Below are 26,086 nucleotides of genomic sequence, written 5' to 3'. Positions count from 1 at the left end.
AAATAACTGCTCGTTTGAGTGAGTAGTCCCCTCACGTGTTTAAAAGCAAGTAGTAGGGAAATAAATAGTAGGGAACTACAAATAACCACGTTAGTAAATTGACCGCGTTGTCACAACATTAAATTGCAACGTAATTTGAAGTACCCGACGCATTTTTCAAACGAAGAGGCACAGGCAACAAGTGCTGTAACACAGGTAACGTAACAAAAACACGCACACGTGGAACAAGTCGCATACATATGTCTCTGTATGTAACATTATTGCTGTATATATATGCAGCGCTGCTGAGAATATTAATTCAAGATTTGAATATGTAAAAATCATTTAAGCGTACAAGCAAGCAACGCAGTAACATTTATTGGCAATATTTCATACGGTGTCCTCAAATCTGTCTTCTGGCAGTTTATGCAATTTGCTTCCTTGTGCCCTTCCTCCTTCCTTCCTCCCAAACCATCTGCAACTACTGTTACTTCTTGATTTATCTTGGAAGAGCTGCTTTTTCCGTCAGCGTTTATCCTTCGCACGTCAGGGTTGGGCCTTGTCTGTAGCCACTAACTGTGATGTAGCTACAGCCTTTGGAAATAATAAAGGGACCTCTGCGAACCTGCCCGGGTCACGAGTGGCGCACGTCGTTTGCACCGCTGGGCTTGCTCGCAGTCGGATCTTCCTCTGCGTAGACGTAGATGTGTGTGCAACCCCTGGCGCTCAGCGTTCCTACCTATGAGGGCCTACTGGGCCGGCCGGAGCCCAGTGGCCCAGGGAAGGGGCCACTGACTACGGGAACAGCACAAGGGCGCCGCTACCCTGCCTCGCTTCCTCCTCCGGGGAAGACCGCACCGAGGGGGGTCCCCGCAGAGGCGGGCCGGGGCCAGCCAACACACGCCCGCCGCCGCCAAAAGCCCTCCTCCCGCGCGCGCGTGGCGGCGGCGCTAACGTAACCTCCCTCATCGCCCTGCCCCAAACACGCCCCCTGATGGGCGGGGTTCGTTGAGGCTCTACCCCCAGCCGTTCGCGCTGGGACGGCTGGTGCCCCTCCCTCACGTGACCGGAAGGGCCCCCGCCCCTGTCCCTTCCTCACCCCTCCTCTCCGGGAAGCGGTGACGTTAGCTCGGGGCGGGGCCTGTGCCACAGCGGAAGCTGCCCGTCCGTCCCGTACCCCCGCCCCCCCCCGCCGCCCGCCGGCGGACCCCTGCGCGCCGTGAGGCCTGGGCGCTGACGGCGTGGCCTGAGGCGGGGCCCGGCCCGGCCGCCGGTAACGCACCGCAAGGCCTCGAAGCGGTGGGCCCGGCTGTCGGTGGTGGTGGTGGCGGCGACGACGGCGGCGGCGACGACGACGGCGACGGCGCCTGGTGTTGGCAGGTGCTGGGGAAGGGCGAACGGGAGGAGAAGCTCCGTCACCCGCCGGGGTGGAGGCGGGCGGCCCGTGGGCTGGAGCGGCATGGGGTTGCGACGCGGCGCAGGGGCCGCGGGGCCCGTCGCGGCCGGGCCTGATCTGCAGCGCCCGGTCGGGCTGCGGGCGTGTGCGGGGACGGGGGCGAAGTGAACGGCGCCGCTTCGCCGCCGCGCGGCTCGGCGGGCTGGGCAGGGTGCGGGCGCTCCGCGCCCCCGTCCTCCCGGGGGCTGGTGCGGCTAGTCCTGGCTCTGGAGAGGGGCCGGTACCTCGGGCCCGTGGAATCGTATCGAAAGGTTATTTAGGGCTTGCACACAGTTAATTGCACGGGGTGTAGGAGCATGTCTACGTGAGCGAGCAGTGTGGAGGTAAGGTATGTAAGGTGCTGGTTTACAGGGCAGCAGCAAACAACATGTAAATTCAAAGCAAGGTATTATTTAACAAAAGTGGGGGAGAGCTGCTTTCCACTTTTTACTGGAAATGAGTGCGTGCAGGGTTATTAGTACACTTAAGAAAATAAATTTAGTAGACTGATAATTTGTTTGCATATTGATTATTTTTTGACAGGAAACATCCCCATTATCTTGTTTTCCGGAGTTCTAAACATCTAAAAAGTGGCATACTGGCTTCCATTTGTAACTCTGGGGCAGCCTCTTGCACTTGGTCAGCATGTTCTGCAGAGCCTACCTCTTTGCAGTGGGCATAAGCCCCTAAGCTCTTATAAATGAGAACAAAATACATGTTAAAAAAAGTCACATGCAGATGATGTGTGTTGACATTTGCTGTTCTTAAAAGCTTTTTTCACAGCTTTTGTCTAGCATGAATGTTTTAATTTCTTTGCTATCAGACTTATGTAGTACTATGGAGATTTTGCTCAGGGATTGTGTATTTATTTTGATTTCTTTTATACTTTTAATCTACTTTCGCTTGTAAGGTTTTTTGATGTTTTTAAATGCATCTTGGTCGAGAGTAAAATTCTGTCATTCTCTCAATGACATACATTGACATCTTTATCGTGGGCTACAGGAACATTAAGTTCTTGACAGCTTCAGGTATGAAAGCTGCCTGACCTCTCCAGATGATAGTTTATCACTTCAGGCTATGCGCAGGCTCTTAAGAATGGTTGGAGTTTTTTGGCAGTCAACCTTTTGGGCAGCTCCCTTCAACTTAACACACCGTGTTTCATTTGATGATGTTGGAGGATAACATGGCTGTGTTGCCACAGACCTGCATTATCATTTTACTTCTAGGCTATTTCTGTAGTACTTCCTGGGTTTGTTGGGTTTTTGTTGTTATTGTTGAAGGTCAGAACACTAATTTACACTGCAGGTGAGGATGCAATTTGAAAATGTCATGGAAGCCCAAACTAAGATCTTTTTAACTTCTTAAAAAAAAAAAAAAAAAAAAAAAAGTTGTTCTTGGCACAAAACATCACTACTATATCTTGGTAACATGGTTTGCTTCTGGCTATATTCTTAGTTTGATCTAATTTTATTTAGTGATCACTTGTGAATTGTGTACCTTACCATTTCTCACTCAGTTTTGGACATTTTCGCCATGGTTTTCAGTGTTCTCTTGCAGAAATGAAGGGGATTTTTAGATGTAATAATTTGAAACTAAATTCCTTTTGACTATGTTTAGTTTCAGGATTATTCACAAGAGCATTTTGTTAATGTTGGTCTCTCTGGTCCATAGAAATTTCATTTGAAGTTTTACATCTCCATTGTCCGTGTGGACTACAAGTAATTGTATATGTTATTTCTCAAATCTGCTCAAGATGTTTAGTGTCTTCCCCTGTGGTGGCTAAGTGGACGTTCCAGACCAGTCATGACAAATTAAATGGTGATTAAACAAAGTCAGCAATTTCTCATTTGCTGTTCTTTGGAGCGTTGAGCACAGTTGTCTGCTGGCTTCTTATAAAAATAACACAAGTCTGGAGTACAGTAAAATTACATGGATGGTTTCAAAAACACTATTAATTGCTTTGTAAATTGCATCTGTTCCTTGACAGTGCTTGATTGTAAAAGGGTAGGTATAGTTTGTAGAATATGAATAGAAGTGCTGCTTAGCACTTAAAGAGTCTTTTGGAATAGCTGTGATAGTCGTGAACAGAAACTCTTTTAATTTCAGTGATACTTCATTTTGAGCTTAATGAATGCTTTATGGATCATGCTTCCAAATCGTCTGTGTGAATATGCTTTATAATTGCTGGTGCATATAGTATCATACAGAGAATATGTAAGTACCACTGAACAAAGAGAGATTATGAAACAAAGAAACAAAACCCAAACAAACCCCAAAAAATCTCAACCCCACCAAAACCAGACCAAACTCACAACTTTTATTATGAGCTGGATGATACCTTGTGTAAATTATTATTTAAGTGGCTTGGAAGTTACATATTTCTGATTGCTGGGGAGTAAGGAATGTAAAGTATGTGTTCAAATGGAATATGTCTATGATATTTTGCTGAGAGACTTATGTACTAATAGGCCTAAATTGTGTGTAAAGCAACATGTTAACTTGTAGCACTAAATGCCTTGTGGACTGTTCAGAAATCTGAGAGCCGAAGCTTGTATCTTTTCATGTACAGGTGATAGAAACCTGTACATGACAGATTTATAAATTCCTAAGTACTATGAGGAACCACTTGTAGTGTCTGAGAGCGCCAATAATATACTGGTTACTTGTGCAGGAAGCATCACTTCAGAACAGCTTAGTGCTCTTGTGAATCTGCTTCAGCCTTGAAGTGGCAGCATACAATTCGACTAATTTCTGTGGTTGTTAATGTACTCATTCTGGCTTTTGTAATCAGGTTGGAAATAGAGTATAGACTTATTAAAAAATGTAACAGTTAAATTTTTGTATTGGTGAATGTTAAAATGCTACATCTGGTATTAGCTTATATATGTGGAGGTAAATAGTGGGTTTTTTTCTCTTTAATCAGATCACCCAGAAGACACAATGAGTGTTAAAGCTTTCAAGCTTGTTTCTGCTGTTGAGCGGGAGATGTTAATGGGAGACAAGAATTACATCAACATCGAATGCATTGAGTGTTGCGGAAAGAATCTCTATATTGGAACCAATGACTGCTTTATCTACCACTTTCTGTTGGATGAAAGGATATCAACAGCTGGAAAAATAACTTTTGCTGCCACCAAGCAACTGCATAAATACCTGGGCTTGAAGAAGCCTGTGAGTGAGTTGAAAGCAGCCTCTGCCCTCACCAGGCTTCTTGTGCTTTGCGACAACACAATAACACTAGTTAACATGATGAACTTGGAACCTGTCCCCACTGGTGCGAGAATCAAAGGAGCTGTGACATTCGTATTAAATGAAAACCCTGTGAGTGGGGATCCTTTCTGTGTAGAAGTCTGCATTATCTCGGTCAAGCGGCGGACCATTCAAATGTTCATGGTGTTTGAAGACAGAGTCCAGATAGTGAAGGAAGTGTTTACTCCAGAGCAACCCTGTGCTGTGGCTGTAGATGGTTATTACTTATGTCTTGCACTTACTACACAGTATATAATTTTGAATTATAATACTGGCATCTCCCAGGATCTATTTCCTTATTGCAGTGATGAGAAACGGCCAATTGTGAAAAGGATAGGCAGACAAGAGTTTCTGTTGGCTGGCCCCGGAGGCCTAGGTGAGACTAAGAATTGTAATTTGTTTCGATTTTTTTAACTTCTCTCTCAATTTTTCTCAGTTTGGGAAGCAAAGCTTAACTAACTAAGTGTTGTGCACAATAATGATAATTTTCTTCACAGAGCTATACTGGAATGTTGAGATAAAAGTTAGACGGTAAATTTTTGGTGCTAAGTATTATTATAACTCTCCTGCTTTTTTTAATGCACAAAAATCTGATTATTTTTATTTTACTTGTGTCTGTAGAAAGCTTCATTTCTATATAGACAGCTAACAGTAGTATCTTGCAGGCCAGAGTAAAAAAGTTTGTTGGTACCAAATTAAACTTCAGAGGCTGATAAGCCTCTCTGTGGTGACTAGCTGGACAGGCTTTGAGGAGCCTAGTGTTGCTATAAATTTGTTAAATTAGTGTAGACAAGTTATTTTCCCCAGTTACTACTCAGAGGAGTTTATGCAAAGTCCATTTTATGGATTGTAACAGATTCACAAATAGGTATGTTGTACTACAGTGCTAGTAAGAAGTGTTAGTGGAAGTAAACTGTATCTTAATTCCTGTAGAAGTAAACTCTGTCCTAATTGTAGATGTTGTCAGATACTACCCAGTTTTTATGTTCCCATTTGATAAATTTTTAATAGTATTTTTCAGCTCTCTATTGCAGTTTAAGTATTGCAAAACCAAAGTGAAATCATGTGAAATAATGCTCTGTCTAATAGACAGATGATTGTAAGGACTACTGCTGCTGTAATCTATCTAAATCAACAATATGCTGTGAGGTCAGTAATTCTGAGCTTTTTTTGGAAAAGCTGCAATATCCCAGAGCTGACTGACCATAAGCACAATGATTTCATGCTGTTTGCCATATGACTGTTCATTTAGGAGATGCAGTTTATGTATCTTCCCTGACACATTAGGAGTAGCATGACACAAAGACCACAACTATTTAGGCCCCTAATTCAGGGATCTGCATGGGTTTTGGCTTTTTAATATGAATTCCAAAGAAAAGCAAGAGTGCAATCAGTTGTTTATATTGAAGTTTTGTCTTGTGACCAGAATGTAGATGTACATCAACTCACTAGTTTTTCTTGAAAGAAGTAGAGGCTCATTAGAAGATCAGTTTATGCAAATTAAAAATGTTCCAAGATGAACTTGTTTTTTCAGACGTAGGGCTTTTCCAAGTCATCTTGGTTGCCCATTTCTTGTTACAACTGTTAGTTGCTTTCAATATGGACATGTGTTTGTGGACATTAACTACATTTTAGTAGTGCTATGAAAGTTGCAATATGTGAATTGACTGTCTGAAAATATTCCCATTTGACATGTTTCTAAGGAAACCCCATTCTTACTTTGATCTTTATTTATCTTTTTAGGAATGTCAAACCAGATTCTGTTCAACTGGTTCATTTCTTCTTTTTTTTTTAATTTAAGAAGAATAGATACACTTTCCAGAGCACAATGGTATTTAGTCAGAAAGCAGAATTTTATTTAGTCTGACTCTGCTTTTAGCTGGTGTCATGGAAGAGAGCTAGACAATAAGACCTTTATTCATAAAATCCAACATCCTTGTGTAAGTAGATTGTCCTGGGGTTAAAATATCATATATGCGATATCTTAAGCAAATGCACTTCTACAGCTCTAAACGTGCTATAAACTTCCCTATTTCCTGTAATACAGGCAAAGTCTACCTTGTACCCGTTCAGATACCTTACAAAGACTGCTTGCTATGGATTGTATAGTTTTTCCTTCCCTAATTCAGATTGTGGGTTGATTTTCTTTAATCATGTTCTCTATTCCCTCCTTACTGTAGTTTTGATTAATATTATCCATCTTGCTGTTCTTCCGTGGTAAAATTCTTAGTGTCTTGTCTACAATAAGCATTGTATATCTTGGTGTTTGAGGTAGGCCTCTGCTGTGAAGTGGATGGACTTGAAAAGGCTTGATGTACATCTTCAGTTCTAATTTTGGTTTCCTTTTGTACATCTTACTGGTTAAGACATGTTCGTTTTGCACTTGGTAGAGCATCTATGCTAAATTCAGCCTCTTTTACTGAGGTGGATATATTCTGCATTAATATATTAGGCTTCATAGTGTTTGAAGTGACATTCATCTAGATTAATTTGCTTTTGAATTAAGAGTAGATTTTAGAATGGCAGAAAGCAACTGCTTAAAATGGTAATCAAAAAGTAAAACATCTTTGAGTTTCTTGGCTATGTAACCTTTTCCCTTACCTGGGCTCTTTGCATTTAAAACTGAAAATTAAACTCCTGAAAAAAACTGAAATTCAAATGCCTCCAAGTTCAAGAATGGTCCATCCCAATGAGCATGCAAACAAGCAAAGATGGCAGGAGGCCTGCATTAATGAACAAGCAGCTCTTGACTAAACTCAAATACAAAAAGGAAGCAAACAAGGTGAAAGCAAGGACAGGTGACTTGGGAGGAATATAGAGACACTGTCCAAGCATGTGGGAATAGGATTAGGGAGACTGAAGTCCATCTGGTATTGAATCTGGTGAGCACCATGAAGAGTAACAAAAAGAGCTTCTACAAGCATATCAGCATCAAAGGAAGTCTAAGGAAAATAGATGCCCACTGCTGAATGGGTTGGGGGACCTGATGCCAAAGGACATGGAAAAGGCTGAGGTGCTTAATGCCTTCTTTAACTTCATCATTAGTGATATGACCTGCCTTCAGGCATCCTCACAACCCCTACGACCAGTGGGAAAATCTAGAGCAACAAAAACCTGCCCTCAGTAGAGAAGGATCAGGTTATGGAACATTTAAACAAACTATACTGACAAATCCATGGAGCCTGATGGGATGCACCCATGAATGCTTGAGTATGGTGGTTGATGTCATTGCGAGGCCACTCTTAATTGTCTTTGAAAGGTCACGATGTTTGGTGGATGTTACTCAGGACTGGAAGAAAACACATGTCTTCACTCCTGTCTTAGGTGAGCAAGAGAGGATACAGGGAACTACAGGCAGGCCAGCCTTACCTCAGTCCCCAGAAAGGCGATGGAGAAAATCCTCCTGGAAGTTGTTTCCAATATACAAAGGACAAGAATGTGATTTGGAGTCATCAACATTATTTACAAAAGGGAAATTGCCTGACCAGCCTGATAACCTTGTATGATTAGATGTCTAGCTTGGTGGGTGAGGGGAGAGCAGTGATGTGTACTTCAGCAAGGCTCTCCCGTAACATCCTTGTAGACAAACACATGAAGAATGCACTAGAGAAACAGTGAGGTGGATTAAAAGCCTGTCTCAGAGTTTTGTGGTTAGCAGCATAGAGTCTAGCTGGAGGCTAGTCACTAGTCATGTACCCCATGGGGCTGATAGTGAGGTCAGTACTACCATCTTGATTAACAGCATGGGTGGTGGGCCAGAGTGCACCTTCAGCAAGTTTGCAGATGATAGCGGGAGATGTAGCTGATACACCAGGGGGTTGTGTTGCCATTCAGAGGGACTTTGACAGGCTGGAGAAATGGGCTGACAGAAGCCTCATGAAGGTCAACAAAGGGAAATGTCAAGTCCTGCACCTAGGGAGGAACAACCCCATGCATCAGTACAGGCTGGGCCTCACTGGCTGAAAAGTACCTTTGCAGAGACAGTCTGGTGGGCTCTGGTCACTATAAGTCAACAATGTGCGCTTGTGGCAAAGTCCAACAGCCTACTGGGCTGCATTTAGTGGTGGACTTGGTAGTGTTAGGTTAACAGTTGGAGTTGATCTTAAGGGTCTTTACAAACTAAATGATTCTGTTAGGAAAAGTGCTGCCAGCAGGTTGAAAGAGGCAATTATTCCCCTCAGTCCTAGTGAGACGATGTGTGGAGTGCTAGGTCCAGTTCTGGGTTCCCCAGAATGGCATGGACATAAGGGAGTAAATCCACTTGAAGGACCAGAAAGACAACAGAGTGATTGGAGTATTTCATACGTGGACAGGATGAGAAAGCTGGGACTGATCACTCTGAAGAAGAAAATACTTACAGAGATCTTATCAACATGGGGAGGGGGGTGGAGTAAAGAAGACAGAACCAGACTCTGCTCAGGGGTATTGTATCCAGTGAAAGGATGAGAGGCAGTTGGTACAAACTGAAATACAGGAAATTCTATGTAAGCATAAGAAAACAAATTCCACATTCTGATCATGGTCAAACCCTGAAACAGGTCTTGGGGAGGATGTGCAGTGTCTTTTCTTGGAGATACTTAAAACCTGACTGGGCAAGGCCTTGAGCAACCTGTTCTAGTTGAGCCTGCTTTCAGCAGGGAAGTTTGACAAGACAGTCTCCAGAGGTCCCTTTCCTGCTTCAACTATTCCATGACTTTAATGAGTAAGAAAATACAAATTTTAAATACCTAATTTTAGTTTATCACTTTTGCTTGTCCAGAATAAACTCTTCTCAGTGGTGCATGGTTTGAACAGTTGTATAGTGGTTGAGTAGACTACAAATGGAGAACTGAGCCTTACCACTTGTAACAAGCACACAGGTACTAAGCAGAATGATACACGGAAGGTTATGCAGTGCCTTTTCTCATAGCTGACAACCCTGCATGAAGCAGGATAGTCAACAGTAACCGTGTTCCCTTCTTGTTTTCACCCGCTTGTAGGGTTCCTCATGCCATCAACTTTTATGATAACTGAAAGTTTTCATACTCTTTTTTTAAACGAGTAATAATAATAGAAGAACTTTCATTTCAATTTTTACAGATATTTTCACTAAGAAAATTTTTTTTTTGTTTAAAACAAACAAAAAAAATCTATAGTCTATTGCACAAATTCCTGAGTAACCTGATCTAAGTTGGTCCTGCTTTGGAGGGGGCTGGACTGGATGTCCTTCAGAAACCCTTTCTGACTTAGATTATTTCAGGATTCTGTAAATTTTTAGATCTTTTGGTGCTGAAAACAGTGTAGCAGTGTTTTGGATAACTCTTGTAACCTTTGGATAGCATATGCATTTTTAATACAGAATTGATTACTGGCTTCATCTCAGTTTCATCAAACACATTCCTATACTATAAAAAGGCTGTGGTTTCTGATTGTAGTTGACATGTTTATTGTTATCCTTAGATCAGAGCTTGATGAAGACAGAAAATGCATCATTCTACCACAGAAGCCCTAGCTATTGAGGGCGGAGCGATGTAGAGAGATGTTGATTTGGAAAAGTACAGTGCGTTTCTCTCCATACCCTTTCAGTTCCATAGATTTTTTGAAATTACCTAAAAAAGAGCTTTTTTATTTAAAAAAAAAAAAAGTGTTTAAAATCATGTTTTTACAATATCTTTTGAGAATGTCAGAGAAGCATAAAATTTTAAGAATTAATATTTCAAATATAATTTGCCCTGAGTTTACTACTTGTTAGTATGTATTTAACTCAAGTTTTGTCTCACTTTTTGAAATGGGAATTATAGCAGAGAGTAACAACTGGAAGGCATTAAAAATGGATAGTACAGTCTGCGTGGCATAAAATTCCACTTCTGATCTGTAAGAATATCAAGATCTATAGAGGAAATTGGGAATTAATGTATTATGGCAAAAAAAAATATTTTCTGTGAGACACTCTGATTGAAAAGCTGATCATTATAGTGAAGAAGAAAATAGCATTACTTGCTAATAGTCAGATGTGACATTTTAATTTTGTGTTGCATCCTTAGTCAAGGGAGAGGGATGATCATTTCAAAGCTGCTGTGAAGGATCCAGAAGCTTAGTCTCTAACCTTCTGTTTTCTCCATCTTCCCCCTTGCCACAGCACACCAAGATGTTCCTCCTACCCAGCTACCCTTACCTCATTACCCTCTGTTTAGAAGAGATTTTGTAAATTGAATAACATAATCTTTTAATCTCCTCTGTCCTTTAAAGCTCAGTCTTACTCTACTAGCTGTGAAGTGGCTCATTCCTGCTGAAGAACAATTTTCATGGGCATGTCTTTTTAGTGGCATGAGAGTTCTGGTTTTAAGGGATATGCATTCATGTTTGGAATAGAAGTTTACATAGCGCTTCAGTATGGCTCAGCTGGCAAGGGGTTACTGAATTAGCTCTGAAAACTTTGATGGAGTTTTTCTTAAATTAATGTCTCAGCAAGAATTGGGGAATACCAAGCAGCATAAATAGAACCAGTGGCTTGTGGTCCAAAAGCAAGTCAAACTTCTATTAAGCTAGGAGTAGGAAAGAGGACAGAACAGACAGGAGGAAAGACAGTATGAAAGAAAAACACAAATTAACTGAAGATTTAATATGGTGTCTTTGAAGACAGCATAGCAGGTATCACTGGGATATTAAAGTCTTTACTCTGTGCTTGGCTTTTGGGAAAATATGCTTTATATGCAGCCTCTGCATTTTTTTCAAGTGATTGAAAACACAGATGCCTCACGGGAAGTGACTTGTCCCAAGGAGATGGACCCTCATTCTGTGAAAATTTTGCTGTGGCAAAAGTGAAGAAGTGTAAGTAAATGATTCTGTTGACTTAAAAGGCTCTTTAGACATTTGACACTACGAGGAACAACTTTGCCTCTGTTACCAGATAGGTCAGGCCGTGCAGGTCTACTACTCCTACAGGGCAGTATTGTTTGAATGCTGGGTCTCACTACATATCAGTCTTTTGAAATGAATTCAAACTGCATGGCATAATTCTTATTAAAAAAAATCTGAAACTTACTAAACTCAAATAATTCTTTCTAGTTTCTTCCAGTATTCCTCTTTTTTCAGTTTTTGGTGTTGTCTGTTATGAAGCAGAAAGGAAAAAAAATTTGAACTGAACTTAACCAACAGGTCTGTAAGGACCCAGGGAAGTGTGATGCGCTGTCATCGTGCCACCTGATACTGCATCTGTTCTTCTGAGACTTTTTATTTCTGTACCTTGGTACCCATGCTTCGTATTGGGGCAAATAACAGTCTTCAACTAGCCCAAGGCTCAGGCTTTGTTTTTCCCTTTTTGTAGGCATGTTTGCAACTGTAGACGGCATTTCACAGCGTGCCCCTGTGCACTGGTCAGAGAACGTGATTGGAGCAGCTTTGTGCTTTCCTTACGTGGTTGCTCTCGATGATGAGTTCATTACGGTGCACAGCATGCTGGACCAGCAGCAAAAGCAAACGCTGCCTTTTAAAGAAGGTCACATTCTGCAGGACTTTGAAGGTATTTAAAAAGGACACTTTTTTGCATCAGTAATTATGGAACAACCTATGCTGTGGGCACAGTCAGTTCAGTTTGGTTTTTAAACAAAATATTTAGCAAACACATTAGCTGTTGAAACTTCTATTGCAAATGCTTTCCTGATTAGATTCCCACAGACTATGATAGGAAAACTTTAGTCATCCAAAATTCCATGCTTCTAACAAAATGTATGCTCATTAAATGTGCTCTAATTGTCAAGTTAATTGTCGGGTAGGAGTCTGTGGGGTTAGAGCTTTTTCATGTAACTTAATGATTGCTTTCAAAGGAGCAATGTTAATGTAATGCTACGAGCCAATAATTGTGAGCTACAGATATTTGTCCATTGGTTATCCTGACAAGTTCTAACATCTTAAAAATTGTTCTTTTGTATTCATTTCTAAAGTATCTGTGTAAGGGGCTTGAAAGGGGATATTTCATAAAGAATTGTTAAACAAAAAATACAAAAATTTCTGCTGATTTATTCTTCACTTAAGAACTTTGAATTGTGGAATACGTTGTGTTGCTATTTTTTTCCAGGAGAGCTATGAACTCTAGCACTATGAACTGTATGTTACTTACTACCTTTGATGTACAGCTTACAGTTTTGTAATGTAAGCCTGTGGAAATATTTGGCAGTTAAAAGTCCCTGTTCTCTGGAATCTGGGCAATAGTTTCAGCGGTGGCCTTTACAGCTTAGCTCATCATGAGAGATCATAGCCAGTTTCATTTTTTCAGTGTGGAACAAAATCCACTGTAAATAAATAAATTTACCATTATCTCTGTATTTCCTAGGTGCAATTTACAGGTAAACTATACTATCTAGCAAATATGTTAACAATAAAGATAAATTTTGGAACTTTAACACTGTTTAGGTTCTTGTATCTTAAATAGTAAACCTTAAAGCTTATTTCTGATATGTGTTGTGTCTGTAGAGAATGTAAACTGACTATGTCTGTTTGCTCTGTCCAGGAAAGGTGATTGTTGCTACTAATAAGGGTGTGTATATCTTGGTGCCGCTACCTTTGGAAAAACAGATTCAGGATCTTCTAGCTAGCCACAGAGTGGAAGAAGCCCTTGTTCTAGCAAAAGGAGCTCGAAGGAATATTCCAAAAGAGAAATTTCAGGTCTGTCCGTCCTTTAATTTTCATGAAAATATAAATTTCATACTTGGACCATGTATACCATTGGCCAAAGGAGTAGAGAGGGTGGGGGAGGAATTTACATTGAAAAGAAATCTAATACCTTTTATGGTTTCAGGCTGGGGAAATAGATGTGCTGTTGAAATTGGCTTGTAAAGGCTGTGGCATTGGCAGAGTTGAATGCTGCTGTTCTGCTGGGTTTTTGGTGGGTTTTTTTAAGTATGTAACTTTGAAAAAAATTAGAAACAAAACAAAACCAAAAAACTAGTGATAGAAAATCCACTGCGATGCTTCCTTAGTCCTAGGTTCAGTTATTTGCTATTGCGTCTAAAAAAGTATACTTTATTTCAAATCAGAATTTTTAGGTTTGTTTTTTTTTTTTAATTGGAGTTTCTCACCATATCCTAAACTCCACAGTAGTACAGCTTCAAAGTTAAGTGATGGGAAATCTACAGCAAGTACATCCTACTTCCAAACTCGTACAAGTAGTACTTGTACTGGTGTGTAACTGAAATATTTAAGGTGTTTGTGTGGCAAAGTATCTTAGTAACTCTCTGATTGGAGTGTTGATTAGAGATTTGTACTCATTTCCTTCTACCTCTCGTTTATATTACAACACATATTCTACTGTATTTGTTCCTATTTGTCATTTAGAGACTGAAACTTGGAAAAAGTAGCGTGAAATCTCTACTCACCAAGTCGGTGAATGGATATTTGACTTGGTTTCTTGCCTTTCATAAAGCAAAATTTGGTCCGTAACCTGCAGAAAATCTGGTTTGATTCTTTTAATATACTTTGGAGCATTTTGTTGCCATTGAAATAGGAACTGTTGCATTACTTTCTGTTTGTTTAGGAAGATGTAAAGTTTGGAACATGACTGTGGAAACTACAGAACTGCAGTGGTCCAAAATGATTCAGTCTGTCAGGGTTGTATCCAGTTGTTTCCAATTTCAAGAAGTTTCTAATTCCTTGTAATTTAAATTTTGGTCAAGGCCCTTGAAAAGCAGTCATTACATTAAATGAAATTTGTATGTTCATTCTGATCCTTAAGTCCTCCGTTGAATGAACAGCTGGGAGGCTGCTGCAAGTAAAAGACTTGGCCTGAAAAGTGTTTCCACCCTTTTGCTAAGGTACAACTGTCTGGAAGTACTTGAAGCTGAAAAGTATTTAAGCAAATACAGAGTTCAGTTTCCAGCATATTTTGCTTTGCATCTTCACTTCCATCTTTTCCTATGCAATCTGCTTAAAGAAGCAAACTGAAATCCTGCTGTGAGGACAGGATGCATGATCTGATCAATGTTTTCTGTGTATGATGACCTCTAATTCTCCAATTATTTCTTTACAGTTTATGTAGATTTAGCGTGGGAGATGTCTTTCTGTGTTTTGCCACAGGATGAACTGCAATTCATTATCTAAAATACATGATGTAGAATCTCATTCCTCCTAAGTTTTCTTGCATTTAGGATCTTTCTGTCTTTAGGATAAGTTACTTTCAATTCACACAATGTCTGTCTTCTGAAATTACCGTTTCCAAGAATATCGTAAGTTCTTTTTAACTCAACATGCTTTTAAGGGTGTTCAGTTACTTTGAGTCAATGCTACAGCTGAAAAACAGAAAACATACTACTTGCAAGCAAAATAGCCTGTTCTAGTTCTGGGCTGTACTTGCAAACTGATATTAACCACCTTAAATTGATGGAGTCTCCCACTGACTTGTATTAAATTGATTCAACTTGACTTAGTTGTTGAGACATTAGTCCATTTTTTCAGAGCTTACCTGTGGTTGGAAATGTAACATGTTGAACTTGCTTTCTAATGTGCCTCTGGTCCTTAATGCTGTCATTACAGGTTTGTTACAAGCGTATCAGACTTTCTTTTACTGTAGTCTTGCATAATATAAATCTACGGAGTTCAACCAAATTACATGCTTTACATATGTCTTTCACAACATTTCTTTGGCATACTTTAACTGGTCACAGAGTTGCTCCTTTCTAACTTCTGTCTTAAGAGATATCTTCAGATAATAGGTATTAGATAGCTAATAGGTGTCTTCTAATAGATGTCTTCAGATGTCTGTTTTGCAAGCTTTACTGATTCTTGAGTAGCTGACACTTTCAAGGCCTTATTTTGGCATTTTATATGAGCAGTGGGAAGGAATACATAGGTTTGGCCTTAAGGCCCTTGATCCAGCCATTATAGTTTATCTATACAGAAGAGTGATAGTAATTATCTGGTACCTGTAGTATAGTGCCATCTTTTCCAAATGCTGCTTTAATTTCTCCATTTGCAATAGCTGTTGCCATCTTACATGTGACTTGAACTCAGTCTCAGTGTTGTAGGACAGTTCTTGACAACATGGGTTTTTTTTTTCCTAGAGTTCAATACTGCATTATCATTGCATGCATACACAGGTGCATGCTCTCTCTCTTTATATTAGCAGTAATATATCAGCATAAATATATATATAAATGCTGGTAATGCAGAACGATAGTGGGATTGAAACAGTGAAGTACTGTACTCTCAGAATTATTTGTAAAGCCAATATTTAGTTACTGGAAGGAAGCAGGTCATGCATTAGTAGCTCTAGCCTGTTATTTAACCTGTGATTCCTGCAGACTGCAAATTTATCTTTGCCATATGAGATGAAAATTCCTTTGTCTGTGAGCATCAAGAATTACTGCTAGGTAAAACATGCTAAGCAGAAGTGTTTCAAGGAGATGGCTTTGCTGGATATCATTTTTGGTAGAAGAATACAAAGGCCTTTCTACCATGCTACCATGAAATGACTGAATACTACTTATTAATTTTTCAGGACAACTGAAGTTTGCAGAAATCATGGTTGATGGTAGTGAAGACCTTGGTTAGATTGACACACATCTTGCATAGGTATCTCTTTATTTTTTCTTTTTTTTTCTTTTAATTTCTTTTTAGTTTCAAAAAACATATTAACTGCACCCAAGCCTGACCAAAAGACAAAGTAACTTTCTAGAGTAAAATCTTTTTGGCAATTTAGTTGGTAAATCTGACCATTTTAGAAAGGATTTTTCTAGCAGTTGAGAGAATTAAGGCTTCACTATAGTAGCTTCAGCAGTCATCTTTCTGTTTTCCAGCACTTTTTCAGCTATGAATTAATACAAATCTTATTTCATGTTTTTGTAGCTAGTTTTTTAATATGAATTCATATTTTTAATATGAATGCATTTTTAATATGAATTCATTTTTAATATGAATTTTTAATATTATTTAATGTGAATATTTAAAACTGAATTCATCTTAAACAATAGAATAACAATATAGAATTTGCGTAAAGCACTTCAAATCCCATAGTGGTTCTGCAAAAATGACAGGGAATGAAAAATGCATTGAATTTTGACTGGATGTAACGTAGTACGTTTTTAAAAGCAGCTTATTCTGGCAAACCGGTCTGGAAGAACTCAAGAAGTTTTTTCCATCATAAATAAAAGTTTACTGTATGTGCTTGGCATATAGGTCTAGCCCATTTTTAAAAACCTGTGAGAAAGACAATATTGAATTTTCCACAGACAGTCTGGTCTGTTGCTTCCATAATCTTTACCACAGGACATCTTAATGTCTAGTGTTTATCCTGTCAGCTAAAAATCAACCTGGATACTCCCTATCCCATCATTGCACCTTTAAAAAGTTGGGAAAGTGTCTTTCTGTAGACATTCTATAGCTTTTGTCTTTAAGTGAAAAGTCAACATTTAAATGAAAATTAATACCATTTAATCAGTTCAAACTTAAAAATGATGCTTTGGGCCTATACTTACACTGTTGATGAGCTCTTTTCGACTTCTAGTTGAAAAGATTGCTGTACAGACTAAGCTCTACAATTAAAGCAGTAATCAATTCTTAGATCAATTCAAACTTAATTCCAATATCCAAATTCACTAAATATGTAAATATTAGTGGTCACTCCATTGCAAAGATTGAAAACAGACTTCAAAAAAGAAAAAAAAAAACAAAAGAAGCCAACCTACTTCTCATACTAGTTAGCAGGGTAAGAAATGTTTGTACTTCAACCCTTCCTGGAAATTCTGAGGCCCGATTGTGAAGTTTTATGGTGCCAAAAGATATAGATAGTGGCAGATTGAAATTGTTTGCCAGCAACCTTCAGAATGTGACCAGACAGGTATTCATCAGTTCAGAGATTACCATTTATTGATGTAATAGCACAGTCATAAATCCAAAATATTTTTGATATTTTGTGAATTAGTCACCTGAGGTAGTTTTACTTTATTACTGTAATTAAATTCCCTTTTAGCTTTAGTTAACTATATTTTGAATTGGTACACTTGGATGAAAAGCACAGTACCATTAATTAATAAAAAGATATAATGAAGTATTGTTCGTTTATTTTTATATTATTAAGTTTGTCTGAAAAGGTGTGCCAGAGAGCATTCCCTCTGTTTCCCTTTCTCTCCCACACATTGGGGAGGCAAGAAAAAGTCCCACAGCCGTACAAATCAGTAGGTTTTAATGGTTTGCTAATTATCGAGATTAAGTATTTCTTTAAGATAATCCGTTAGTAAAGCATACACAGACTAAATGGATTTAAGCCAAGCGTTTCTCTTGGGAAAGCCACAATCTTTAATCAGGGTGAAAAATCACCAATTAGAGTATCAGTCCACCCTGCTTGAGGCCTCACACTCTTCTAGCAACTCCTGCCTGGAATATGTTGCTGATGTATTGCAGTTTCTCTGGGTATTTTTACTGAAAATGGGAGTCTGTTATTAATAACAGCATTCATGTACACTGTTAAACATTAGAAAGCTGTATATTCATCAGAAAGTTGAAGGGAAAGACTGAGGGCATGTGGATATAACTGGGTGTATTTGCAAAATACCACTGTTGTCACAAATGGTGGATGCTTTGCAGAGCACAGTTTAGGTTCCTTGCTTTTAGTAATTCTCTTTTGCGGTTGGAAATATTCTGGGCGGAAGGGTTTCATTTAATCTCGTGGTAGCTAATTGACCATTCAGATTAAATAAATACCTAGCATTTAAAGTAATTTTGTGTTCTTTTTCTAATGAACTTCTTGTAAACTTTTTTCTGTCTAGGCATGACCTTATCAGTGAAACTTCATAACACATAGCAATTTGTATGGTTTACTTGTGCTCCTCTTTTTAACTGTATTTTTATATACATTGCATAATGTACTGCATATTGGATAAGTTGAACTGCTTTGGAAGTATTTTTATTTTAAAAGAACAAACAAACAAAACAAAACAAAAACCACAAACTGGCAGAAAGTCAGAAATACTTCATAAACTGGGGATGTGGGTATGACAATCATCAGCGAGGTTGCTGGAGAAGTGAGGTGAGACAGGGAGAAAGTTGGCTGTGTGTGGCCAGGTGGGACCACCATTGAATTTAAATCTTTTTTTTTTGTACTGCTGAATCATGGGGAACTTCAAATATGACTGTTGGCTTTTATGTTTGCAAATACCACAAGCAAAAACTTGAGGCAAGTCAGACTGATGTCAGATAAGTCATTATTTGAATAAGAAAACTTAAACTTGCTATTTGTTGACTTTGCTTTTGTAAGTACTTGTGAAGTGTGTTCACACACTTTTGTGTAAGAAATGAATTGAGCAGCAGATTCAGTATATTCAGGTACATACATGCAAAATAAAGCCTTGATCCTCTACATTTTAAATTGTAACTTGAGAGGTCTGGTTGAAGATCATGTGTTCAGTGTTTTTGGCAGATAGTTATTGCAGTAGTGATTAGCACCACGTAAATAACTCCTTACAAATATAATAAAGCTCTTTTCCCCCCTTCTCTTTCATAGGTAATGTACAAACGAATCCTGCAGCAAGCAGGTTTTATACAGTTTGCACAGCTTCAGTTCCTTGAAGCAAAAGAACTCTTCAGGTAATGGTATGACAAGAAATTTATTAATTTATCTTCTTTAAATAAGGAGTTAGTGTTCTTGGTTTTAAAAACTTAGTTGCTTGAATTTTGTTTTTGATGCAAATGTGAGTTTGCTGTGATAAAATGGTTTTATTGGGGGTAAAAACAGAGTAACATTGAAACAACTTTATAACTGAAGAGTTAATGCAACTGATTTTTTGGTATGCTAACATACAGTAGCATTAAGGCGGTAATCGTGTAATCTGAATGTTGTATGTGTGGAGATGTTTTACTTTATGCCCATGAAGGTCAAGGCTTTACTATTGAGCCTGTGCTGTGATTTATAGCATGAACATTGTCTGGTTCTTTTTTTATTTAAGCAAAAAAAACTTTTGACAAAAAGTTACAATTTAAATATTATGGACATAATAGCACTAATTTTTTTTAGGATACTGATCCTAAATTTGTTTTAAAAAATTGTTCTGCTAGGCCTTTTCCAGAAGACAGATTATTTGTTCTTGAAGTCTATACTAACCTTCCTGATTTAGCTGTTTCAACAGTCACTTGTTTACAAATTGACTCTGGTACTCCACTTTTGTTCAAAAATGCTGCTCGTTATCTGTATTTACCTGATAATTTAATTTCTGCTAGCCATGCCTCATTTTGTGATGGGGTGCTGTCCAGAGTTAGTGTAATCCATGCTGACCACATAAAAGAAGTCTCCTTGTTACCTGCTGAAATTCAATTTAAGTCAGTTTAGAGTCTATGGAATAGGATTAAGGTTAGACAATTTGCTGTATATTGTAAGGGTGTACAGTATAGCAAAAAAGTTGTCCTTCAGTTTATGGAAATGTATCAAGAAAAGTAAAGCTTTGGGGAATGTTGCTACTAATGAGGGACTTCACCATTTTGCCTCCTGCTCACCAGGATAATGGGAGACACTGGGCCTGAATGGTCAGTGTATACTGCATAAAGATGCAGGAATGGCAGGAAAGGCCTGAACAGCATTTAATGGCAATTTATTTTTGGCCACAACCACTTTCTATATCACCTTGTAATTTTTGGCATTAGTGAGCAACTTGCAGTCTTCCTCCTCCCTGTAATCTTCCAAACACTAGACTGAATCACTGCTGTGTTGTGTATCTGAAGTACAAGCTGTACATGAATCCTTTACAACATTGCTGCAAAGCCTTTCCAGGTGGCTTTCCAATGGACTTTTTTTCATTTTTTTCAGTGTGGCCAGCTTTTGTAAAATAGCTCTTTGAGGCTGTATGGGCTATTAAAGTGTCTTCGTTGTCTAGGTGTGGCTAGGTGGCCAGACTTGATAGGTCTGCACCTGTCCGACCATGGCTGACACTTCAGCTTTTTTTTCTATCACTTTATTCTGCCCTGCCTGGCAATAATTCCCTGTGGGGTCTAATCTGGGCGCCCCGCCTTGGTGGTAGTGGCTTGAAGATCTTTTAAAAGAAGCAGTGAGAAGGGGGAAATGTATCCTCTGGGGAGCTCGAGCACGTCATGGTAGCAACCAAGATCAGTTATGCAGCCTCTATCCAATTAGCAGTCCGTCTGAAAAATGAGCTTTAATGAACAGGATTGTGGGAGCTCCTCTATAGAAAGAAACATGCTTCACGAGAAAACATGCTGTCCATGCATGAATTTTGGAGCTGAGTCGGCATCCCAGGGTGTTCCTTTTCTCTAAGAGCTGCAACTCCAAAGCAGAACAACTGTTCATGAATTGCTGAAGCCTGCCAGCAAAGATAAGTTTTCTGTGCTTTTCTTCTGGCCAGCCATAGAGAGTTTTTTGGTGACTCTGAAAAACTCCTTATGGAATCCATGTTCCCTGATTTTCAGCCCTGGTGAGTTTGAGTAATATCTGGTTATGCCCTGATACACTCTCAAACAATCTTGTTCATTTTAGACTTACTGATGCTTGGAGGAAAAATGGGAAAGATAATGGCAGTCTATGCAAACACTTCCTCCTGTCCCCATGTGTTGCTCTGCAGGTGTTTCAAGCTAGTGTTAGTCAGAAATAACTTCAGTCTTAAAATGCCAAAGGGAAACTTGGCACCATCTGAGAAAAGATGGATTTAGCAGTGTAAAAGAGAGGCAGCAGTACCTCCAAGAACTTGGTGTGACGTGGGCCTACTTCTGGCCGAATATGAAGTGAGGTTGTCTCACTCGTCAGAAAATACCTGTCAGTTACAGACTAGCAGGGGAAATTATTATACTGGACTAAAGTTCTCATTTTCTTGTATCAATAATCCTTTTCAGATAACCTTGTCAAGATACAGTTATATCTTGTTCTTAAATACTGAAACTTTTAAGAGGAATACTTTCCTGCTAAGTTCCTTTTGGTTATGCTGATATTTTTGAACACTGAAGAAGGTTGACAAAAAGGAAGGAAGTGGTAGCTTTATTGAAACTCAAATAGTTCAACAAAGGGAGGATAACTTTTATCAGCTGGTTCCGTTAACCCTAAACTGAGTGAGCTGTCACAGTGGGACTTCTTTGGTCTGATGAATTCTGTTATAAACAATAATGGAATTGTGATTGTGTTACATAGTTGTGATTTATATATTGTATCTTTGCTGGTTCATATTGCTGTCATTGGAGGCTCGCACACAGTTAGACCAAACAGTGATGTTTAGCAGGCCGTTTGCTGAATTCTAGATGTCTTGCAGAGATGTTGGTATCTGTCACAGGGAAACCATTTCTCTCCATAGTGCATTTAGTTATGTCCTTTTTCTGGTTAGGTGTTGCTTGCAATCTGACACGCCAGATACTGGAACTTTTCTAAACTTTGCTCTTTTTAACAAATCAAAATGTTAACTCTTCACAGTATTGTCTCACCTGGGAAAGGCTATAGAGAGACTTATAGCTAAAGTCTCTCCTACACTGGAAAGGTTAAAAAAATTGCTGGCACTTATGCCTGGAGACATAAGAAGTGGGACTCTGTGAGATTTGCATCTTAAATGTGATTCAAGATTATAAGCTTCTATTATATTACAGGCAGTGGGATCTAGGCAAAACAACTACATCATGTAGGCTTCCTTGACATATCTGATATCTGTAAATTAAGGATCTGAATTGAGACCTAAGTTTCCAAAAAACTTGTAGATTCTGCCTGTTGCATTGCTTCTATATATGAAGCCCAAAAAGACCTAATGCAGGATTACTTGAAGGGAAGTTGCCTCTTAACACTAACAGCGTGACTTGTCTTAAGAGCCTGTTTTCTACTTTTTGATAAGTTGCTAGCTATATTTTGCTAAACCTGTGATGCTAGAAGCTGAAGACTCAATGTGTTCTTCAAGAGAGATGAGGTCCTTTGTATCTGCTCCTAAATTGTTTCCTTCAAATGTGGTGGAAAGAGCCACAAGACATCCACAGATCCCAGGAGCCATAAGCCTTAAGATGAATGTTAACCATTCATGCAGGTGAGGGACATGTAGTATTTGGTATTTTTCTGAAGAAGTTTGTTCTGGATGATACTGTGCTTTTAAGGAGGCTGCTTGATTGGTGATTACCATTGCTGTGGGGAGAGCAAAACTGTACAACGTGAGCTTGAGTCAGACCTACGGAGAGAACCACTGGTGATTCACAGCCCAGGGTTTGGGCTAGCCTGAGTTGGAAGCTGGTTTTGATTCTCCTTTTTGAAACACATGGTCGTTAAAGCCAGAATCTGTGAAGTTCAGAGGTGATGTAGCTGACTACTTCCTCATCTAGGAAAAGTTGGATGGTAAAATGAAAGGATGCAGAAGCTACTGTAGAAGTTGGAGAATGTTTTAAAACTTATTAAAAGTGCCATGTTAAATATAGCATTTTTAATTTTTTCATCCCTCTCCATGGTCATAGTCTCCATCTCAAGCTTAGCCCATCTCCAAATACTTGGCGGCATAGCGAGCAAGGGAACCAATGTTTATACTTCAACTTCTGTGGATTTATCAAGACTTCTTGCTTCTGCACTAATTTTAAGTAGCCTGTTGATTGAAGTTATGGGTTAGCTTTTGTTCTAAAACAAATCAGGGAAGAACCTTGGAGGGGGAAAAAAATTCTCTCTTTAAATAGGGTTAATTTTCTAGTGTAATACTTCTCATGTAATATATTTTATCTGGTGGCCCTCAGGTCTTAAACTTTCATAAGTAGTTGGACTAGCCAAAGCTGCAGTTAGATTGCTGTAACAGGTTCTTACTGAAAGCCCAAATGCTCTTTGCACCATCAGTTCACACCACTGACAGAACTTCCTACTTCTTGGTTATTCTGCCTCTTAAAAAAAAAAAAAAAGTCTTCATCTACCTATGAGTTCCATCATAATGTGGATCTAAGAATTTCAAAACCAAATATCAAGTCTGAAAAGAGGGATTAAATGGAAATTTCAACTGCAGGAATCTACACAGTAGACATGAACACTTTACTCTTGATTAGAGGCTGGCCTTTCTAGTGTAGAGGTGGTTTTTAGGCAGTAGGAGCTCTGTGTACAAGTCAGAAAAACTTGCTATTCAAGCCTCTTCTCATGGGAAAGTTTCCCATGTTCAGATTTTTCTCTGTTGTGATCCTCTCTTGTTCATGTTGCTGTTCCCATGCTTTGCAGTCACTAGGTTCTGGAACAGAATATTTTCTGCTTTTAAATTTGCTGTTGCTGCAGTCTCTGAGAATTTCTTACTTCTGGTATAGAATTTTTTTGTAGCCAAAGGACAATATTTACTTTTTTTTTTTTTTAAAAGTTCTAAATAGGAAGCCATGGTGATGCTTCCTACTAGTTCATATTTCCTGGATGGTTTTGCAACTGTGTCTCTGGCAAGAAGCAAACAACTCAGGGCATGCCCCACTGCTTTAGTTACTTTACAACAGTAGGGAAGGGACGACCCTGCTTGTGAGGATCGTTTACACTTTACTGCCTGCATAAATCTTAGAATCATAGAACAGTTTGGCTTGGAAGGGACTTTAAAGATCATCTAGTTCCAACACCCCTGCCATGGGCAGGGACACTTTCCACTAGACCAGGTGGTTCAAAGCCCCATCCAACCTGGCCTTGAACATTTCCAGGGATGGGGCATCCACAGTTTCTCTGGGCAATCTGTTCCAGTGCCTCACCACCCTCATAGTAAAGAATTTCTTCCTTATATCTAATCTAAATCTACCCTCTTTCAGTTTAAAACTATTACCCCTTGTCCTATCACTACATCCCCTTGTAAAAAGTCCCTCTCCAGCTTTCTTGTAGGCCCCCTTCAAGTACTGGAAGGCTGCTATAAGGTCTCCCTGGAGCCATCTCTTCTCCAGACTGAACAACCCAAACTCTTCCCGCCTGTCTTCATAAGAGAGGTGCTCCAGCCCTTTGATCATCTTTGTGGCCCTCCTCTGGCCTTGCTCCAACAGGTCCATGTTCTTCTTATGTTGGGGGCCCCAGAGCTGAACACAGTACTCCAGGTGGGGTCTCAGGAGAGCAGAGCAGAGGGGCAGAATCACCTCCCTCGACCTGCTGACTGCACTTCTTTGGATGCAGCCCAGAATGCAGTTGGCCTTCTGGGCTGCAAGTGCATGTTGCCAGCTCATGTCGAGGTTGTCATCAACTAACAACCCCAAGTCGTCCTCTTCAGGGCTGCTTTCAATCCATTCTCTACCCAGCCTGTATTTGTGCTTGGGATTGCCCTGACCCAGGTGCAGGACCTTGCACTTGGCTTAGTTGAACTCATGAGTTTTGCACAGGCCAACCTCTCAACCCTGTCAACGACCTTCTGCATGGCAACCCTTCCCTCCATCATGTTGACCACACCACACAGCTTGATGTCATTTGCAAACTTGCTGAGGGCGCACTCAGTACCACTGTCCATGTCACTGACAAAGATGTTAAACAGCACCAGTCCTGATACTGACCCCTGAGGAACACCACTTGTCCACTTGGACATCGAGCTGTTGACCGCAGCTCTTTGAGTGCAGCCGTCCAGCCAATTCCTTATCCACTGAGTGGTCTATCCGTAAAATCCATGTCTCTCCAATTTAGTGACGAGGATGTTGTGTGGGTCAGTGTCAAATGCTTTGCACAAGTCCAGGTAGATGACATCAGTCACTCTTCCCTTATCCACCAATGCTGTTAGCCACATCGTAGAAGGCCACCAAATTTGTTATGCACAATTTTCCCTTAGTAAAGCCATGAAATGTAGACAAAGCATGAAATCTGCTGCTTCATCTATTTCCATGGTAATAACTTGTTTCTTTTTGGAATTCTTTCCAATCAAGATTGTGAAGGGAAAGTCTTTTTGAGGTTGCTGATCACCAGATAGATAAGAACTATTTTTTTTTTCCCAGTTTTATTTGCAACAAAATAGTAACTAGCAAGGGTTTCTTTTAGAGAACTGTCAAGTTCATTTTGATTTTTTTTCAGCAACAGTATCTCCTGCATCTCAGGAATGCTCATCTTTAAAGATGAAGTCTGAATAATAGCTTTGACAGTGTAATAAAATATAAATCCTGATTTCTTGCTGTTCTTCTAATGTAAGGCCTGGGAGGAGCAGGCATTCTAGCTGTGAAAATTGGGGAGTTGTTTGCCATGTGTGAAAAAAATCATTTTATTGTTTTGTCACAACATGCAGTCTTCAAATGCGTGAGAAATTTCTTCAATCTAGACTGAAAGAAAAATGTCTTGTGTAGCACGTCTATGTTACAACTTGCTCCTGGATAAAGTGTAGATGCCCTTCACATGCAAAGTGGAAAAGCCACTCTGTAGTATCTGGCATAGATGTACACCCAAGAGCTATGCCTGTACTAAAGCTACTACTTATTGGTTAGACAGATGCATACTCAGTATCCACGGTTCATTTTCAGAACGTCCTTAAGAAGTGAGCCGCCGAAGGAGGAATCTGGTGTGTTTCAGGGTTGGGGAAAACATTTCCATCA

General features: G+C 39.6%; 1 protein-coding gene across 1 annotated transcript in view; it reads left to right on the top strand.

Moving 5' to 3' along the window:
* Positions 1 to 4,354: 4,354 nt before the first annotated feature.
* Positions 4,355 to 26,086, top strand: part of TGFBRAP1 (transforming growth factor beta receptor associated protein 1) — a gene marked incomplete at both ends in the record, with an annotated part of 32,110 nt that continues 10,378 nt past the window's right edge. The window contains 4 exons of the mRNA XM_082014434.1: positions 4,355 to 5,039; positions 11,970 to 12,164; positions 13,152 to 13,306; positions 19,134 to 19,216. Coding sequence (XP_081870560.1) covers positions 4,355 to 5,039; positions 11,970 to 12,164; positions 13,152 to 13,306; positions 19,134 to 19,216 — 1,118 coding nt within the window. The remainder of the gene's footprint in view (positions 5,040 to 11,969; positions 12,165 to 13,151; positions 13,307 to 19,133; positions 19,217 to 26,086) is intronic.

Source organism: Phaethon aethereus (genome assembly GCF_964289735.1).
Source record: "Phaethon aethereus genome assembly, chromosome: 1".
Classification (NCBI taxonomy): Eukaryota; Metazoa; Chordata; class Aves; order Phaethontiformes; family Phaethontidae; genus Phaethon; species Phaethon aethereus.
The sequence above is the reverse complement of the archived record's forward strand: the minus strand, read 5'-3'. Positions and strand labels throughout refer to the sequence as shown.